Source organism: Rhinolophus sinicus, chromosome 16 (assembly GCF_057876585.1).
Source record: "Rhinolophus sinicus isolate RSI-liver-muscle chromosome 16, RSI-T2T, whole genome shotgun sequence".
NCBI classification, from domain to species: domain Eukaryota; kingdom Metazoa; phylum Chordata; class Mammalia; order Chiroptera; family Rhinolophidae; genus Rhinolophus; species Rhinolophus sinicus.
The window spans coordinates 137,572,278-137,592,617 of NC_142516.1; the positions used below are offsets into that span (position 1 = coordinate 137,572,278).

Below are 20,340 nucleotides of genomic sequence, written 5' to 3' on the forward strand. Positions count from 1 at the left end.
TGTCCTCTAGTTGGTAAATTGTTCTCATGTGGGTAGGGTTACCAGTTCTGAGATTATATGTTTACCAATGTTGGACAAATAAGTAGATATTTTGCAGACAATGATAATTTGCAGGTTTCTCACTATAGAAGAAATTATAAGTAAGGAATAGGGGAAGGTGAGAATGAATCTTGTTATACGATAACTCTCTCTCTCTCTCTCTCTCTCTCTCTCTCTCTCTCTCTCTCTCTGTTTAAAATATAAATAGTTACAGAAATAGAGCTGTGTGTGTGTACCCGGGTTAGACACACACTTGTCTCCTGAGAAGGTTGAGAAGCAGCAGTGATCCAGATTATGGTTTCTAAATAAGCTTCTCCAATAAGTGAAGCCAGGCTCCAGGGCTGGGCAGGGAAAATACAAAGTGAGCCTGGAGCATCTTGTGGAGCCAGAAAGTAAGGACAGGCTTAGAAAACAAGGATGGGCTTGTCATAGGGACACAGGAGACAACCTGAGTGCTTCCAATGGTGAAGCTGGTCCATTAATGATACAAAAGGCAAGTCAATCATCGTTGATAAGTGTAAGACTAGCGTTAAGGAATAACACGTCAGAAAAATAGACAACAGTAAGCTTTAAAGCGAAATATATGCTAACAAGCAGGAAAAAGAAGCAAGACTCCCGTCATACAATTAAGTACAAATTGTGGGGCGGCTGGTTAGCTCAGTAGGTTAGAGCGCGGCGCTCTTAACTACAGGGTTGCCAGTTCTGAGCTGTGCCCGCCACAACTAGATTGAAACAACTACTTGACTTGGAGCTGATGGGTCCTGGGAAGACACGCTTAAATAAATAAAAAGTTAAAAAAAAAAAAAAAGTAGTACAACTTGTTAGTTCCAAAAATAGTGATGTAAAGTACAGCATAGGGAATATGTCAGTAACTATGTATGGTGTCAGGTGAGTACTTATTGGGATCACTTTGTAGGGTATATAAATGTCTAATGACTATGTTGTATACCCGAAACTAATACTGTGTGTCAACTATAATTGAAAAATGAGTGAAAAAAATAAGACTCCCATCGTACAATACTTTTTAAAAACTCAGCTCTCTCCTTTAGGCCATGTAGATTGCTTATACTTTTTTGCTATTTAAAATAATGCCATTCAGAACACCTTTTATGCACATGCCTTGTGTACATCATGATTTCCTAATTCCTTAAAATACTTAAACCATGGTAGTGTTCTTTTTTAGACGGTTACAAAAAGGAACCCTCTCAAAAAAGAACCAAAACTTTTACTTTCTTAGAAAGCACATCAAATCAATCGTTCCAAGTCTTTTGCAGCGTGACAAATTGTGTAATTTAAATTTTGCTCGTATTTCCAATTACACACCTGGTCACTGAACTCTGGGGTCTGAAGTGTTAACTAGGGCTTGTGCTTGGTTAATAAATGAAATGTGGCTAACCAGAGCCTGTTCCTAATAGTGGAAGACACAGAATGGGAACTGAAATCATCATGAAGCCACTTCAACATTTTTATGATTATAACTCATGATTACAACTCACAGGGGATGGGGCGGATTTCACAATGATTCTATGCTGCCAGTACAACACTGAAGTTAGTAATAGGTGGGTGTATCAAACCTCATTCAAATTACTGCTGAGAAGACTAATAAAAAGTAAGCGTGTGACAAAAGATCTTCAGACAAGTGCTTAAATTCAGACATAGATGGTGTTAATATTTGTTATGACGGTTACATGGTAGTATTAATCATCAGTTAATCTGGCTGATGTCCTTAATAACAAAAAAAAGTTTAGGACCAAGATAGAAACGTTAAGAAAGATCACAATCACCATGATTCCAACTAAGATAAAAAGCCTTGATGAAGGAGCCAATATTTTCCTTGCTTTTAGTGTCAGGTAGAGCCACATAAGTGTCCCATTCATTTGTGTGTGTGTGTGTAACTTTTACCTTTTCAAATCAACTTTATATTAAAGTTAATTTATATACAATAAATACACCATCTTAGTTTGATGAGTTTTGGCAAATGTATATACCCATGAAATCACCAACCCAATCAAGATAAGAAACATTTTCTCCAAACCAGAAAGTTCTCTCACGTCTCTGTAGTTAACCCCATCCCTAAACCCAGGCAGCCACTGTCTGCTTTCTGTCACTACGGATTAGGTTTTCATATTACAGAATGTCATATAGATGGAACCACATAGTATGCACTTTTTTGTATCTGAGGTATTTCTCTCAGCATAATCTTTTGAGACTCATCCATGCTGTACGTACCACTAGTTCATTCCTTTTTATTGCTGACATCCGCTTATTTGAGTGTATGGATCTACCACATCTGTTTGCCCATTCACTTGAAGGATATTTGAAGGGTTGAAGGGTTTCCAGTATTGTATTATAAATAAAACTGCTATGAACACTCAAAACCAAATAATTGTGTGAGCACGTATGCTTTCATTTCTCTTGGGTAAATACGTAGCATGGAATGGCTGGGTCCTATGGTAGGTGGCGTATATTTACTTGAAACTCTCAAATTCTTTTCCAGAGTGGTTGAATTGTACATTTCTACCAACATTAGCTCCACATCTTTGTCAACACTTGGTATTATCAGTCTTTTCAGTTAAAAAAAATCACTGTGTAATGGTATCTCATTGTGAACGTAATTTGCATTTTCCTGATGACTAATGAGGTTGAAGGTCTTTTTATGTGCCTATTTATTATTCATATGTCTTTTTCTTTCCATTAAAAGTCTGTTCAGACTTCGTGCTGTTTTTAAAAATGGGTTTTTGGTTTTCTTATTGAAGTCTAAGTGTTTTAAATATATATTCTGGATGCAATTTTATGCATTGTAAATATTTTCTCGCATTATGTAGCTTGCCTTTTTATTTCTTAGTATATTTCAAAAAGCAAGCTCTAAATTTCATGAAAACCCACTTTATCAGTATTTCCTTTATGCTTCCTGCTTTTTGTGTCTTAAAAAAAATCTTTGCATATCCCAACATCATAAAGACTTTTTTCCTGTTTTTTTCAAGAAGTTTTATGGTTTTAGCTTCTACAATGAGGCCTATGATCAAATTAAATTTTTGTGGATGGTGTAAGTTAAGAGTCAATGTTCATTTTCCCCCATATGGATAGCTATTTGATGGAAAGACTTCTTTTTTTAACCCATTAAAGTACCTTGGCATGTTTGTTGAAAATAACTTGGCCAAATATAGGTAGAGATATTTTCATATTCCCTGTTCCATTCAGTTAATTTGTGTGTCTGTCATTTCACCAACACCACAATTTTTTCATTACTGTAGCTTTATAATAAGTCTTGAAATTAGGTAAGTTCTCCAACCATTCTTTTAAAAATTGCTTTGACTCTTTGAATTTCCATATACATATCTGTATACAGTCAGCTTACAATTTTTCTATAAAGGAAAAAACCTGCTGGAATTTTAATGGGCATTGGATTGGATATATATATCAATTTGGAGAAAACTGGTATCTTTTTTGCTGGGGGGAATTTTGGGGAGCAGTGTTTCTCCAGGATCCATCAGCTCCAAGTCATTGTCCTTCAATCTAGTTGTGGAGGGTGCAGCTCACTGGCCCATGTGGTAATCAAACCAGCAACCCTGTTGTTCAGAGTTTGCACTCTTTACCAACTGAGCCATCCAGCTGCCCCGAGAAACCTGATTAACAACATTGAATCTTCCAATGACATGATATAGTTCTTCATTTATTTTAGCCATCTTTAAATTTTTTCAGCAGTGCTTTCTAGTTTTCAGTATATATGTTTTTGTACATAGTAATTTATCTCTAGATATTTCACACATTTCTCTATACTATTGTGAGTGGGATTGTACTTTAAAGTTTCACTTCCCAATTTTTTGTTGCTAGAATGTAGAAATACAATTGCTCTATTTAGTGACCTTGTATCTTGTGACCATGCTAAATTGGCTTACTAGTTCTAGTAGCATTTTTATAGATTTCTTGATATGTTCTACCCATATGATTATGTCATGTGTGAATAAAGACTATTTTACTTCTTTCTCTCCCATCTGTATGCCTTTTATTTCTTTTTCCTGTTTTATTGCAGTTGCTACAACCTCCAGTACAATATTGAATAAAGGCAGTGATAGCAGACATCCTTACCTTGTTCCAACCTTAAGGGGAAAGCTTTTAGTCTGTTACCATTAAGCATAATGTTAGCTTAAATCTTTTGTAAACATCCTTTCACAGATGAAGGAATTTCCCTTCTGTTCCTCGTTTGCTGAGAGTTATTTTCTAAATCAACATTGAGTATTGAATTTCACCAAATGCTGTTGCTTCTATTGAGATGATTATATGCTTTTTCTTTCTTTTTCAAGTTTTTAAATGTTAAGCCAACCTTGTATTCCTGGGGAAAAACTTGACTTGGTTTTGGTATATTACTGATTTTGTATAGTGCTGGATTTAAATTGCTAATATTTGGTTGAGGGATATATTGGTCTGTAATTATCCCCCCCCCCCCCTTTTCCACCTCGCCCTGCCCCACTCTGGTTCAAGCCATTGTTTTTCAGTCTAGTTGTGTAGGACACAGCTCCCTGGCCCATGCTGGTATTATGAGCTTTGCGCTCCCCTGGGCTCAAGCAGTCGGTTGGCCGCTCATAGCAACTCACGGCAACTGTCGCCGGCTGCCAGCCACTCACACTGGCCACCGGCCATTCATGGCAGCACACGGTAGCCCATGGCAGCCCAGCTCCAGGGAGAGCCGTTGTTCACAGTCTTAGCTGTAGAGGATGCTGCTTACTGGCCCATGTGGGAAACGAACCAGCGAGCTTGGCGTTAGGAGCACAGCGCTCCAACCACCTGAGCCACTGGGCTTGCCATGTAATTTTATTTTCTTGCAATATTTTTGTCTGGTTTTTGTATTAAAGTAATGCTGAACTCATAAAATTACTTGTGAAGTCTTACCTCTTCTGTTTCTGACAGATTGTATAAGATTGGTATTACTTTTTTTTTTTAAAGGTTGAATAGAATTCACCAGTAAAGCCACTTGCCCTAGAGTTTTCTTTGTGGAAAGATTTAAAATTACAAAGTCAATAACCTTAACAAATATAGAGCTGTTTTTGTTTTTCTATTTCTTCTTGTGTCTATTTTGGTAATTTGCAAATTTCTTGGAATTTGACCATGTAACCTAAATTAAAATTTATTGGCATAAACTGATTCATAACATTCTCGGTAGGATCTGTTCTCTTAAGCTCCTTTTTGTTTTCTCTCGTTTTGGTCTAAGGGTTTATCAACTTTGTTTTCTCAAATAGCTTTTGGTTTCACTGATTTCTTTATTTGTCCCTTTTCTATTTCTTTGATTTCTAGTTTTATCTTCATTATTTTCTTTCATGTATTTCCTTTGGATTTAAATTGCTCTTATTTTCCTAGCTTTTTAAGGTTGGTACTTATATCATTGCATTTAAACCTTTAAACTTTTTTAATGTTGTAAGCATCTGAAGCTATAAATTCACTTCTAAATACTTCTTTAATTGTATCATACACATTTTTGGTATGTTATGTTTTCTTATTCATTCAACTCACAATATTTTCTAATTTTCCTTATGATGTATTTTGACTCCTGGGTTATTTATTTAAAAGTGTGTTATATTATCTGTACTAGAATTGCATAACTTATTTAGGGGCATACTGCTTAATTTTCAAGCATTTAGTTAATTACCAGTTATCCTTGTTGGATTTCTAATTTAATTTCATTGTGGTCAGGGACATATTCTGTATAATTTCAGTCCTTTAAAATATATTGAGACTTGTTTTATGACCCACCATTTGCCTACATTGATGAATGTTCCTGTGCACTGTAAAATAATGTTTTGGGTTTAGTATTCTATAATTTTCAACGAGGTCAGGTTGGTTGATAATGTTTCACGTCCTTCCTGATTTTCTGTCTGTCGGTCAAGTAGTGAAAGAAGTGTGTTGAATCTCCAACCACAATAATGGATTTGTCTGCTTCTCCTAGAGTTCTTTTTAGCTTTGTTAGTTTTTGCTTCACATTTTTGAAGCTCTGTTACTAGAGGGCTCTACATTTAGGGTTAAATCTGACAGATGCCTCTTTTATCTTTATGAAATGTTCTCTTTATTTATGGAAATGCTCCTTGTCCTGAAATTGACTGGTTATAAATATAGCCACTCCAGCTTTCTTATGATTAGTTTTCATAGTAGATCTTTTTCCATCTTTTACTTTAAACCATTAGTGTTTTCTTATATTTAAAATGCCATTCTCATAGATGATGTATACTTTGGTCTTAATTTTCTATCTAGTCTCAAAATCTCTTTTAGTTGGAGTGTTTAGATCATTTTATTTCTGTTCTTCGTTCCCCTTTCCCCTACTTTCCTGCCCTCCTTTGGGCAGATTTCAGATTTATACCAAAATTGTTTTTCCGAGCCAAGAATTACACTGTATGCGTCCATTCATCTTTAGTGGTAGGTGGTACATGTTAGACATACCTTGGTATGTATTAATTTAGAACAACCCATGAGCAAATGAGCATTATGATCTCCTTTTAAAAGATAAGAAAATCAAGTTTAGAGAATGGAAGTAATTTTCCTAAGGGCACCGAGATAGTGACAGATCCAGGCTTTGATCTGTGGGTCATCTGACTTCAAAATTCCAGCCCTTAACCTTTCTCTCTGATTCAGTATCTCGAAAGTGTTGCTTCTCAGTTCTGTCACTGAGAAGCTGACTCAGAACAGCATGTGCACTTTAAAATGCAATGTCTCAATTTATTTAGCAGTTGACCTTGATGCCTACATCACTGATAATAAAAATCCTTAAAAATATCCTCAGCTTTTTATCCAGTTACTTCACATTTATCTATATCTGTACCTACCTTTACATAATGACCTTCTCTTAGCGAGAACACATGCACACACACACTCATGCACATACACAAATGCACATATACACACACGCACAGATGCACACACTTAAAAATACACGAACATACCCACAGAGACACATGCACACACACAAATACACGTTGTAGAAACACTCATATACCCGTGGGCTTTGAATCCACTTTTATCCTATTTTTGTAGAAACTTGACACATCAGTTAACTCGTATCTTCATTTTCCCTATCGTCAAATTCTTCCCCTCCCTTTCTTTTAGCTCCATTCTGTCTATAATCATGTTCAAGTTTCATCATCCAAAAGAAACTCGCCCTTTCTCTGCCTCTGATTCAAGCTACCACTAATTGCACCCTGTTGAACCAGTTCCTACCCCACACTCAAACTGTCATAGCCCCTAGAATCCCCGAAGATTGGATATTTCCCAATTTTCATCACATTACGATTTCTTCCTTAAAACTGCCGTCTTCCTTGATTTCTCTTCCTCCCATCTTTTTTTTCATTTTCTTTTTCTTCCAGTCTGCATTCCCACCAACAGTGTATGAGGGTTCCTTTTTCTCCACAGCCTCTCCAACATTTGTTACTATTTGTCTTGTTGATGAGCTCCCATATCTTTATTCTTATATAATCCTTATTCATTTTTTCTATTGGCTCCTCTTCATTCAGTCATCTATGTTATATTGAGTGTCTACTGTGTACCAGACACTGCAGATTCAGGAATAAAATTGTGCCCTAAAACTACTTAAGAAGACTGATGAGTAGAGCCTGAAATTGTAAAACACTATGGGAAGAGCTGTGATCCAAGTGGGCAGCCCAGATGTAAGGAAGGTCCCCAGGCTGATTGGGATGGAGAGTGAGCACACCTTCCAGTACATGACGTGTGGACTTAATTTTCAGTGATGAATTGGCATTCACGAAATGCAGCAATAAAGAAAGTGTACATGTGCACAGAAGAGATGTATGAACAGGCCTGTGCTGGGCCGTCAGGGCTAAGCGACCCAGCAGCCACTGACAGTAGAGTGGGTTTGAAACACTGCAGCCTGTGGTTGTTGTACAGTGGGAGAACTAAGATGGTTTTACTTATTTAAAGTGTTTGAAAAATAATAAAAAATAATACATGACGGTGACTATATGTGGCCCGGAAAGCCTAAGCTATTTACTTTCTGTCCCTTTAAAGAAAAAGTTTACCATCCCTACCCTAGACATGAGGAAAGAGAAAAGAACTTGAACAGTTTGCATTAGTGCCCTCGAGAGTTTCAGGCAGATATTCTAGCCATTAAAAAATATAAAATCTACTATTAAAATTGCACAATCAGAAGGCAAGAAATGGTAGTGTGATACAGAGGTCATTGCCAGGAAAACTAACCAGAAACAAAAATGGAACAGTGCACTGTGGGTGGGGACTGGTGGCTCTCATTATAAGATCATCTGGTTAGCAAGAACTCCCTCTTAGCTAACAAAACTTCCTCTTAAAGTGAGAGCAAAAAAGTTGGAGGGGAAGATGCAATGTAAATAAGTGAGGAACATTTCCCAGAACAGGAAGAAGTCACCAGTCTTCTGAAGGAGAAGGTTTGCTGAGTTCTGGAAGGACAAATAAAAATGGGCTCACATCTGGACACATTCTTGTGAAATAGAAAAACGGGAATAGATTTCAAAAGTTTTGTGAAAAACCAAAAAACAGGTTAGTTACTAAAAGGCATCAGACATTAGAGCTGTAAATGAGAAGGCTACGAATGTATGGAGCTGTGCCTTCCAAGTTCTGAGGAAAATGATTTTGAACCTAGAATTTTATATGCAGCCAAACTTATTAAACGTAAATGCAAAGTAAATCAGACAAGCAAGGAATCAGAAAGTTAGTCTCCCATGCATTATCTGAGAAAATCATGTAAGGATCTACTTTAGTAAAACAAATCAGGAAAATAAAACGAGACTGGGGATCTGAGGAGTGGACCTAAACAGAAATGGAAACAAAGGAAATTCCAGGACCACAACTGTGCAGCTCTAGAAAGCAGATGGTCCGAAATGAAAACAATTGTCAGAGGGCCCTGAGGAAAATGGCCCACATCACGACTGAGGGCCCACTTCCTGAGAGCGCCGCTAGGTCTGATCCCACTGTGCAGTCCGCTAACCTTCCCTAAGGAGTCCAGCACTCGGTGTCCACCGTATGAGCCAATTTCCCACCTCTTCCAACCCCAGCCCTTTCTACTGACTTCTCAGAAATCAGTCATCAATAAAACCCCCATCTTGCGAACGTTTGTGCTAGGTGTTCCAGATAAATAACATTCCTCTTCCTGACCCGAGTTCTAAAACAACCAAGGCTGTCCCAGGCCGCCTACACGGAAGCCAGGGCCTCTTCAGTTCTTACAGGGAGATGCAGAAGAGCCTGTGCCGGGGAGCGGGGACCCTCCATGTCTTGTTTCTCATTCCAAACCCGTCAGAGTTATTTCTTCTCCCCTGAGGACAGTGGATGAAAGCTGGCAGAGAGAAGGCTGTTGGCCAGCAGAGCTCCTGCCACAGGAGCAGAGCAGAGCGGCTTCCCTGTCCTAGCAGCTCCTCCATTTCCTCATCTACTGAAACCTGTCTTGAGGACCCTGCTTTCCTTGCAGCCCACCACGTGGTAGCTTTCTCATCTTTGTGTCCCATCTACCCTGGGCCTGGAGGCCATTGTTTCTCCACTCCTTGAACCCCCCTGCTGCTCTGAAGCACATACCAAGGGCCATTCCCTTCCCTCCACATTGCAGTAACCACCGGGCACTTGTCACTGCTCCTCACTCACCGTGGTTCTCTGTGCTGCTCCACTCATCACTCTTGATCCAGTCGGTCTCTGTCCTCCCAGCTGATCTCACTTCAGCTCCATTTCCCCACATCCCGTAATTGCTGACACGAGCTCCCTCCAAACACAATTCTTCAGCCCTACGGTGAGCACACACCTGTTTACCTCTCATTTACCTCACAGGGGCTTATTCCAGGGCTTGCTGTCATAGTCAGCCCTCCATCACCCACTCAGCCCACTTACCCCTAAAGGCAGATCTGGCTCTGGCCTTCCACTGTTCCCATGCCCTGCTGCATCCAGATGTCGGGCCTAGGTAGTGGGGTGTAGAGGACTGTTTCCCGTCACATCCTCCTGGGTCCGTATACCCCTCTACGGGATGATGCCCTAACACTTGCAAAGTTGCTGAAAAAGCGTCTCAAAATGACCCCCTTGGGTTCCACTCTTCCTCCAGCTGTTTCATATTTCCTTCCTTTAATTCTGGGTCTGTACTGTCTATCTCCTCTACTTGATGCTCTCAAACACTCATCAAGTACACATCCGCACTTATCTCACGGTTGTTGGTCTCACTTATGTTAACTTTTAATTCTGTGTGCACGAAAATAATTAGTATTGTCTTCTTTTTATCCCCAAATTTCCCTGGCTTTTAAACTTTTCCCCATGTAGACCTTTAAGAATGTCATTTATCATTTTTAAATAATGGATCTTAATTTGTGATTAGACATTTTCCATTCTAAGAATAAAAAAAAGTCTGTTGTATTTATGGTTTCATTTTTTTAAACACTTAAATCTTTGACCACTTGGAACTTATTTAAGTATAAAAAAATGAGTGTAACTTTGCTTTTTTCAAGGTGGTTAACCCAAATTTTCCCAACATTTGTTGAAAAGTTTCCATTTCCCTGACAATATGCCCCATTATGCTACACGCATTCCTGTGTATTTGGTTTATTCATGGACTCTTATTTGGTTGCAGAGATCCATTTATGTGCCAACAGCATGCTGTTTCAATTAAATCATGTTATGATAGGTTTTAAAACAATTTCTGGCTATTCTTGCCTTTTTGCTTTTCTGTTTAAACTTTAGTCACTTTGTCTATTTGTGTTTTAAAGTAAGGGAAAATTGACATCTTAAGATACTGCATAGATAAATGTAAGAATAGCCCATACCTTTCACTTACTCAGTTTTTCTGTGTGTTCCTAAGTCATTTTAAAATGCTTTTCATATAGATACTTATTTGCTTGTTACAAGTTATCATTTTTTGTTGCTATTGAAAAAATAACCTTCCATTATATTTTCACTTTTCTGTTAATTTTGTGTTCAATTAAAAACTTAGTGAATTCTTTTCTAGTTACAGCTTTTCAGTTGCTTCTCTTAAATTTTCTGGCAGTCATTTATCTGTAAATAATTTTACCTTCTTCCTAATTTTACAGCTTTCTTCTTGTCTAAGTGCCTTTTCCTTTTCAATCATTTCCTTTACAGTCTGATGATGTTCTGCTGGGTAGTGGTTTGTGAAAGAGGACACCTGAGAGGGTGACGGATGTTTGCCCTGCTTCTGGTTCTCTGTTGTACTAGTAATGAATTTTAAGTTGCTAGAGAGTTATGAGGAATGTGTAATTCACATACCACAAAGTTTTATTAATGTCATTTTTAAGGCCAATTTAAACTAATTTTATTCAGAGTAAGTCTACATTAAATTACAATATTAATCTCTAGAGACAATGAACTTAAAATATAAGAAGTAGAAATCTATTTGGTCTTTTGTAGACCACATATTATTATATAACTCACAAAGAAAATTTACAAATATAGAAATGATGATACTTAAGGAGTGAGGATTTTCATAATGGAAACCCATAAGTTGTCATATTTTAAACACGCATGTTTCAAAAAGGCAGAATCTTTTAATAATTTAGCACAAAATCAAATTATATAAACTTGGTATATTCCAGAAAATATTGCTTTAAACACTTATACCATGATCAAAATTCCTTTGGTAGTTTTTAATCAAAATGAAACATGCTATTATGTAAAATATAAAGTACTTTTCAATGTTATCATAAAAGTATCTTTGTTATAGTTACCGTACTAACATCATTTGCTGTTCAACCTCACCTATACATACACAACATGAAACCAGGTGCCAATGAAATCCTTTTAATCTTTCAACAAAATAACCTCTGCTTCACAATATCAAGACTTTAAGTCTCCTATAAAACTTTTTACAGTGGTTATAGCACAGAGAACAACGACCGTCCCTGTGCGTGACTGTAAAAACAAAACCAAACTTTATTATAGCAATCATACAAATACTGCAATTAAAAATAAATCAAACAGCAGTTACCCCAATGCAAAAAAACAGGGACTGCTAGACTCAATCTCAGAATGGTAAACACAAATACACTATCCCCCCAACCTTAAACAGAAAATTCACAAGTAATTTAGTGACAATAAAATAAAGACCCTGATGGGTTCACTGCATCAAACACATCAGACCCGATGTCCTATTGGCACATCAGAGATCTCACTGAGAAACCTCATTATAGAAAAATTAGTCATCAAAGTTTAAAACTTTTGAAAATAAGTGAAACAGATGCCAGTAGTTAGGTTGCATAATTGATGAGCCAGTTTTTAACACTGACTGTTTTTTCCTAATGGTCACCAATTAAGGTTTCTTGTTTTTAATCTAAGTGTTCATCAACTAAGACAGCTTGTGTTCAGGAATACCTAAGTAATCTTAGCTAAAGAATGCAGCATAGAGGGTCTTTTTAATTGTGCATTCATGATCCCACGCACAGAAACAAACCAAACTTTCAGTTTTTTGCCACAGAACACCACCTTACGAAGGAACCTCATTTAACCAATATCTTCTTGTCCAATCCCAAAGTCATTCTGCATAGAGTAATGGAAACAATTTAAATGCCTAAAAGAACAAGAGGGAGAAAAGACACATATGCCATTTGCAAATCCTTAAGCCTTGTGAAGGGTTATCCAAAAATCATCTCCTTTCCTTCTAAGCCAAAGTATCCATGCTGGCTCAATCCCAGAAAGCCCAGGAAACAGCACAGAAGTGTTTTACTCTGAAGATACATTCCAGTGTCTCACTGAAAGAAAACAGCTGGCCAACGCATCAGGCCACGTAGTGGTACTGATTTGGATTGTCTTTGTCTCTCTCCATATAGTCTCTGTCTATAAGAGATTCAATTCTCTTTTTCAAATCTCCAGGCTAAAAAAGAAAAACAAACCCCCTCAAGTTTAGTGGCATTAAATTCACAAACATAGGGAAATATAACATCATGCATGAAGTACGTGATTATAATTACGTACTGTGATTATAATGATGTGATTATAATGTATATATAATTATATATACAGAGGGTGCCAAAAATATGTATACACATTTTAAGAAAAGAAACATCTGTATTAAAATGGTAATACTCAATATATACCAATAACAAAAGATGAATGCAAGTCACGTTTGACTTCTGCAATTACAAGAGGTACTGAAAGTGGTTACCATCAGCGTCCAGACACTTCAGACTACGGCGAACTACTGCTTGAGGAACGTTGACCAAAGTGTCCACTTGTAGCACTGCGCATGCCGTTTCAATTTCTTCCCAAAGCACCGCCAGTGCAGCCGGTTTTGTACAGTACACCACATCCTTTAAGGTCCTCCTCCCGATGCCTCCATTGTCGTCGTACTTCCACAACGTTCTCGAATTTCAAATACCTCTTCAAAATGGTCTTGTGCTCCTTGAACGACAGCCATGCTTCTGCCATTTTCTTTTATTGTCCTGCCTGTTGCATGGTGACGCTAGCATTCATTTGATTAACGCCATCTTTTGAGTGAATATCGTACTACATTGCGACTATAATTCAACTTCGAAAAGGAATACATAGGTAACATCTCTTAAAATATGTATACATTTTTGGCACCCCCAGTACATATTTATAATTGTGAACTAATTATAAAATGAATAGACTAAAGCTCCCTACTTCAAAGACAATGTTTAACATTATCTCTTGATCAAAATCCTTCCGTGTGAATTTATCATCAGAGCAGGGCTTCCTATGGGAAATGTGGAACTTGTGAAATGTAAAAACATTATCACTAATGAGTACACAAGCATGGTAGATCCTATTAGGTAACACATTTCTGTTTGAGAGGGAAATCTGATATCTTGGCATTTTCATCATTAAGGACATTTCCCTCTAAGTACTGTATGTTGTTATATATTTACTATATATGCTGTACTTACATATGCTGTATTTATAAGCACAGATTTTGAGTGCTCCTTTGCTTAAAGCTGATGACTGAATTGACATGACATGCCTGCCCAGGAAGAGTGCCTCTGGCTGTGTTGTTAGGAAGGACACCTATGCTGACATTTATGAGCAAGGTTTTCCCTGTATAAGGGGTACATTCTATTTCCCAATAGCCTAACTTTCTATTCAGCGATAGATGATACATTTTACAATATGTGGCTGAAACCCCATTACCTATCAAGGCAGAACTAGATGCTATGGCTGTATGCACGTTACTTACTATTTAGTTTTTTAATTGCTGGGTCTCTCATCTGCAAAGGGGAAAATCAATACTCGCTCTGGCTCGTGATAGGAAAGAATGGTGTATGAAGCAGTGTTTCATGGCTGTGCAGAGTGCTATGGAGCACACGTTGCCTCTTGAAAAGTACAGGAGCCCATTATTTGCTGTGGTAAGACGGCACTCCCACTTCAGTGTCGGGACTCATTGGTCCACCTCAATTTGACCCTCTTGGTGAGGAGGAAGGTTCAGCTGCTCTTTTATCAAATTGGGCGACACACAATCAGGGTACTTCCACCCCAAAAGCACACACAGTGGGTTCAGTCACCGAAAGGCCAGGTGTCATGAGAGTCCCACACTTTTTAGGTGGATATACACGTTTTAAAGAGCTTTTCATAATGCTTCCTTCACTTATCCTGTACTCCACATACAGCCAGGACAGTGACCCTTGTCCTGGAAATACACATGGACTGAAAGGTTTTAGGCTAGGTCTTTTACTCAACAGCAAAGAGGAAATATTATTGAGGTAGAAAATGCTTTGTAGCTCGTAAAATGCTGAGTAAATTAGTTGTTAGTATGACTTCCTTAAAATCCTGTGATATAACCTGAACTGTTACAGCTACTGAGAATAAATGTGTCTATATCTCCATGTAGGTACCCCCCTCTTCTGTTCTTGAAAATACAAGTACCACCTCCCTGAAAGTGGGAATTTTAAGTATCTATCATTCCTACAATGGTGATGAAGAACATGTGGTATAAAGTTCCTACCATCATCACGTGCCAGTTTCCTATACTTACTATATCTACAAAGGTAGATTTTTTTTGCAGCAAATGATCACTTATATGTAAAACAAATGGTATGTTTCTGAAGGTAGTGAGAATCAAACATGCTTTGTCAATGGTTTAGCACAACACTACAGGTTTAATTAAGCTAATATACATTTACCTTTACTGGAAATTTCAGTTGATTATACAATTCAGAAACTAGAAGATTATGACCAAGAGTTTTTCTCATCTTCATTATTCTGACGATAGCAGCATCAATCTGATATTGTCTGTCCTGAAACACTCTCTCAGTGGTGCTGACTTGTTCTTCAACCTGCACAAAAAGAAAAAGTGTAAAGATATATTTTAGTATTAATTATTTCATACTGTTGAGTTTAATGAGAAACCATTGATGAAAAGAAAGCCAAACTTTCAATGAATCCTGTTCTATTAAGCATTTTTACTTGTTCTAATAAAACCTAGCTTCCCAAGAACAGAGCAACTTCAGTGCCAAAACTTGAAAGATAATTTAAGAAGTCATATTTCCCTTATTAAAAAGCTGTAAAACTTCTATAAAAACCCTATATAACCCTGGATTAAACCCAGTACCACAGTAAAAAAAACAAAACAAAGCATAATGGCCATCAAAATTTATTCCAGTGTGCAAACTTTATTTAACATTAGGAAACCTACTAATGTAACTCAGATTATCCCAATAATGTCAAGGTTAGATTATATGACCACCTTGATAGATGCTGCAAAGGCATAATAAAATTGAAAATCTATTCTTGATTTAAAACAAACTTTAGCATATACGGAGTATTTAAAAAAAACACAAAAAACCTGAACATGATAGTTGTTATCAGAAGCAAATAGCAAATACTGTTAACAACTACATGTTAAATGGCAACCTAATGGAGGTCTGCAGATCAAAGGGGGATGGGGGAGAGGGAGGTCTGTGCACATGTTAAGGTAAGAACTCAGGAAAGGAGAATCCAAGCTGAGACGATAAAATTACTCTCAAGTTCATTGGAGAATGTTTTTATTTGGAAGATCAAATGAATAGAAAACTGAGGAAGACAGATTATACTCATATACACACACATATAAATCAGAATATTTAGTATAAAGACGAAAACTGCAAATTAATGCACCCTGAATAAAAAAGTCAGTGTTCTTATTTGGAAGATCAAAGATGATAAAATTACTTTCAAGTTCATTGGGAGAGCACATTTATAGTAATAGGTACACACTGAAAGAATCTGGGTACTTTTTGGGATCAAAAAGGTTAATGTTCCCCATAGTAGAGATAAAAAATTAACGAAGAAGAGAAAGCCTAGTAACAATGCTATTTCTTACAAATATTATTTTAGAGGTTCTAGCTATGCAATAAGAGATCTAAAGAGGTATACTGAAAGAGAGCAGACACATGAACATTATTCGTAGATAAGCTGCAAAACCCCAAATCCAAGAAAATATACTGAAAAACCATCAAAGCCAATGTGAGTTTTGTAAAGTGGCTGGATACAAGATAAATACAAAGGTAAATAGCATTTATATATATATACATATATATACACACTGGCAATAACTAATTATACGTGTAAAGAGAAAAGATCCCCTTTATAGGGTGGCCATTCTTGCTTAGAACTGCTAGTAGTACCTTCACATATCCTTCATAGGTCTGATCAGTCTCTATACGATCTGGCTGTGGCCTGCCTCCCCAGGTCTTTCCTGGCTTAGTCTCCCCTTTAGTGAGAAAGCTTTCCCTGACCCACAGTATTAGACTGGGATTTCCTGTACTTCTCCTCATAACTTTTTTACCTCAACTGTATCAAGTTCATCGATGTGTAGTCATCTGGTAACCTATCTACTGGACAAGACTGAAAGCTCTTTGAAACAGAATTGTTCTTTGTTGTTAATAGCTGAATTCTCAGTACTTCATAGAAGACCTGGCCCACAATAGGTGCTTAGTAAGTATCTGTTGAACTATCTAATAAGAAATATGTAAGATTTACAGAATAAAACTAGAAAACTCTGAGGAAGACAGAGATTATACATTCATATATACACACACATATATGTCAGAATATTTAGTATGATAGGTTATACATATTCTTGTATATGCTCACATATAAATCTGAATATTTAGTATGATAAAGATGAAAACTACAGATTAATGCACTCTGAATAAAAGTCAATGTTCTTAGTTGGAAGATCAAAGACAATAAAATTACTCCCAACTCCATTGGGAGAACAAATTTATAGGAATAGGTACATTGAAAGAATTTGGGTACTGGCTATGAAATAAATAAAATTTGTAGAATAGAATTGAGAAACTGACCCATAACGTAAATTTGACATACAACAAAGGTGACAAAGTTGTCAGAGAATGACACTGGTAATTCAGTTTTGGAATAGGGAGGGTGGTTAGATTGCTTTCCAATATTAAAATTTCTACATTGCTCAAAGAAAGATTTAAATGTAAAAACTACTAGAAAAATAGTTAATTTTTAAAAATATTCTGGGTTAAAGGAAGGTCTTTGGAGTGACCCTCAAGTCAAAAACCATAAAGACTGTATATGAGAACTAAAAAATGTTCAGGTGTGAAAAACACCCTGTCAAAACAAAATTATCTGTTACAAATGACAACGGGTCAATCTCCTTAATATATAAAGAGCCTCTACTAATCAGAAAAAGAATACTCCAATAAATATGCCAGTGACTTGAACAAGCAATTAATTAAAGAGAACAATACAAATGGCTAACCATCAACGAGCAGCATCGACATTTATATAAAAGTGCTTACAGGTATTTGGCCAAGACTTTTACAACCTGAGGTAGTATGCCTACTTTAAAAGATGAAGAATTGATGATTTCATAATTTGTGTAAGATACTAAATGGCATAAAAATGCTCAAAAGAATCAAGGGAATCTAAACTAAACTGGTAAGGAACTATTTTCATGTTTCTGAGTAGACTGGACAAGGGGCAGGTGGAGGGAGGGCAGGAGTTCTCTAGAAACTGGAGACTGAAATCTGGTAAAATCTGTCACTTCCATTTGGAAAAGAGTGGTCAGACTAACAAAAGTACACATTCTTTGACCCAGCAATTCCAGGGCAAGGATTTTATACTAACAGCCTTAACAGACAACAGGAATGTTTGTTCCAGGATGTGTAATATAACCATATTTCCACTAGAGAGAAATGGAAACAACCTAAATGCCTTTCAACAAGGGCACTGCCAACCTCTTGTGGGTTCACACGGACTCACATAACAGATTCCTGTGCACCCATTGAAAACCAAGTCCTGACCTGCAAAGAGGCCCACGATAAAGAATAAGAACAGGTTACAAATGGTACATATGAAATAAATGGCATATGTAGAGTGATCCCACTTTAAAAAAAGTTTATATACATCACAGACAAAAGCTGCATGAGTACAAATGTGGCAATAAGGGGGTTTCTTTCGGGGAAAGAGATGAGAGTCCCACTTGGGAATTACAACTCTAAAATATTATATCCTTTTAATCACTCTCATAAATTCCTAATAGTATAAAACTTGTCCATTTAAATCTTCAACAGATATATCAAATTACCCACTGAAAGAAGTATACTAATCCAACATCTTAAAAAAACCCAAAAAAACATAAAATAGAATGCTGCTTTTCCCATATATTGCCAACCCTGGGTACTGTCAAACTTTTTAACATTTCCCAAATTGATAGATGAAAAATGGAATATTACTATAATTTGAATTTTACAAAAATTACTGATGAGCGTGAACATCTTTTATTATTTATTGGTCTTTTGTATTTCTTTTTGTGTGATCTGAATGTATTTTCTGACTGGGCTACTGAGAACAGCTCTACATAAGCGAAGCAATCACTGTCTACTGCTGGAGATGGAGGAAGTATTTGTGATGCTGCTCAGATCAATTAAAGCTGTTGTGTTCTCTGAGTTGACCTCACTCCTTCAAAAGGCCTCTCCTCACTCATTTACTGTACAAGGAGGCCGGCTGGACACTGTATTATATAAGTGGGTGCCAGAGGTGCATGTGCCCACCTGGCCTGTATGTTCGACAACTGCCTAGGGGTGCAAGCATCTTTGCATTAGGAAGGGCCTGAGGACAGTGGTCGAGAACCTGTATTCAGACATAACACTTGAGAATCTGATCAAAGCTACAGAAGCTCCATCTGTACACAGATCGCAGATACAATGTCAGTGGGTCCACGACACCCATAACCCTCACCATTTCACCCCAGGAACCTGGCTGAGGCTGAGGCTGGGAGAATGGCTGACATGTGCTGTGCAAAAATAAAAAGACAAGTCACTGGGTTTTGGAAATGACATGCTCACTCCACTAACAGAATCTGATAGGGGAAGATCTGATTTATCACACCATTTTTGTGAACAGGAATAACTGTTAAATGCATTTCTTTCTGATTTTCATTCTTATTGTGAATATAAAGTTAATGAAAGCTACATTAAAATGAGTACTCATAAACATTATGTATTCAAATTAGATACTTTAGAAATATGCTTCAGAACTCTACAGTCAAGAAATTACTGTAAAAACTAATCCTATAAGTAAAAAGCGAAAGTTTATACATACAGTTTCCTTCATCTGAATTTGATTGATCTTTATTCGAAACAACTTGTGCTTGAATTCTCCGTTAAAAATGAATTTGTCTCCATCTTCTACCTCCTTTCCTTTGGGGCTTTTAATGAGAACTCGTGCTTTGCCACAGGCCAGGGACTGCAACGTTCTTCGTAATTCACTGTCTTCTGAACAGGGAGAAAATGCAGGCACAGGTTAGCATTAAAATGAACAAGACACTCAACAACAATGAAAGGAACCATGCTCTCAAGTGTGATGAGCAGAGGCTGAGTCTACATCTTCTCTTCAATGAATGTTTCAAAAGCAAGGACACTCAAACCACACATTCATGAAGAGGCTTTTCATACCTATCCCAGTGGCCATTTTTATTTCTTCAAAGCTGAATCCGTCCCCTTCATTGAACATGAGAAGCACCAGAGTCTGGAAGAGGGACACCTGGAACTCCTTCTTTCCCTTAAAGAAAACACGTATGTCACATGTGAAGCTGTGTTTGCACAATCTTTGGAAAATTTTAAGAGGCTTCTTTTGGCTTTCAAACTTTTGGCAGGGGTGGGGTAGAAGAAGAAATTATTAATTAGCCACCAAAATAAGAAATTATGTTACTAATTATATACAAGAATAAAACGAGTTGGTATTGCACTTAAAAATTCTTCTTGATATATTTTTTAAAGTAGCAAAAAAGTCCTTCAGTTAATTGTGTTGGACAAGACAGGGATTATCGTTGTTTGAAGGCAGACATTACTGATACACACCTAACAGCACCCTCATCTCCCTTTT

At 37.1% G+C, this 20,340-nt stretch overlaps 1 protein-coding gene across 2 annotated transcripts in view; it reads right to left on the minus strand.

Annotated features, from left to right (window-relative positions):
- Positions 1–11,777: 11,777 nt before the first annotated feature.
- Positions 11,778–20,340, minus strand: part of CUL4A (cullin 4A) — a 56,928-nt gene continuing 48,365 nt past the window's right edge. Inside the window, exons 17-20 of one of the 2 annotated variants that reach the window (XM_088793658.1) lie at positions 19,911–20,016; positions 19,558–19,727; positions 15,126–15,278; positions 11,778–12,862 (exon numbers count right to left, since the gene is read on the minus strand). In XM_088793658.1, the coding sequence (XP_088649784.1) occupies positions 12,767–12,862; positions 15,126–15,278; positions 19,558–19,727; positions 19,911–20,016 (525 nt within the window). In that variant the 3' untranslated portion in view covers positions 11,778–12,766. Of the gene's footprint in view, positions 12,863–15,125; positions 15,279–19,557; positions 19,731–19,910; positions 20,017–20,340 lie in introns of both variants that reach the window. The other variant, XM_088793657.1, reaches the window with a different exon arrangement.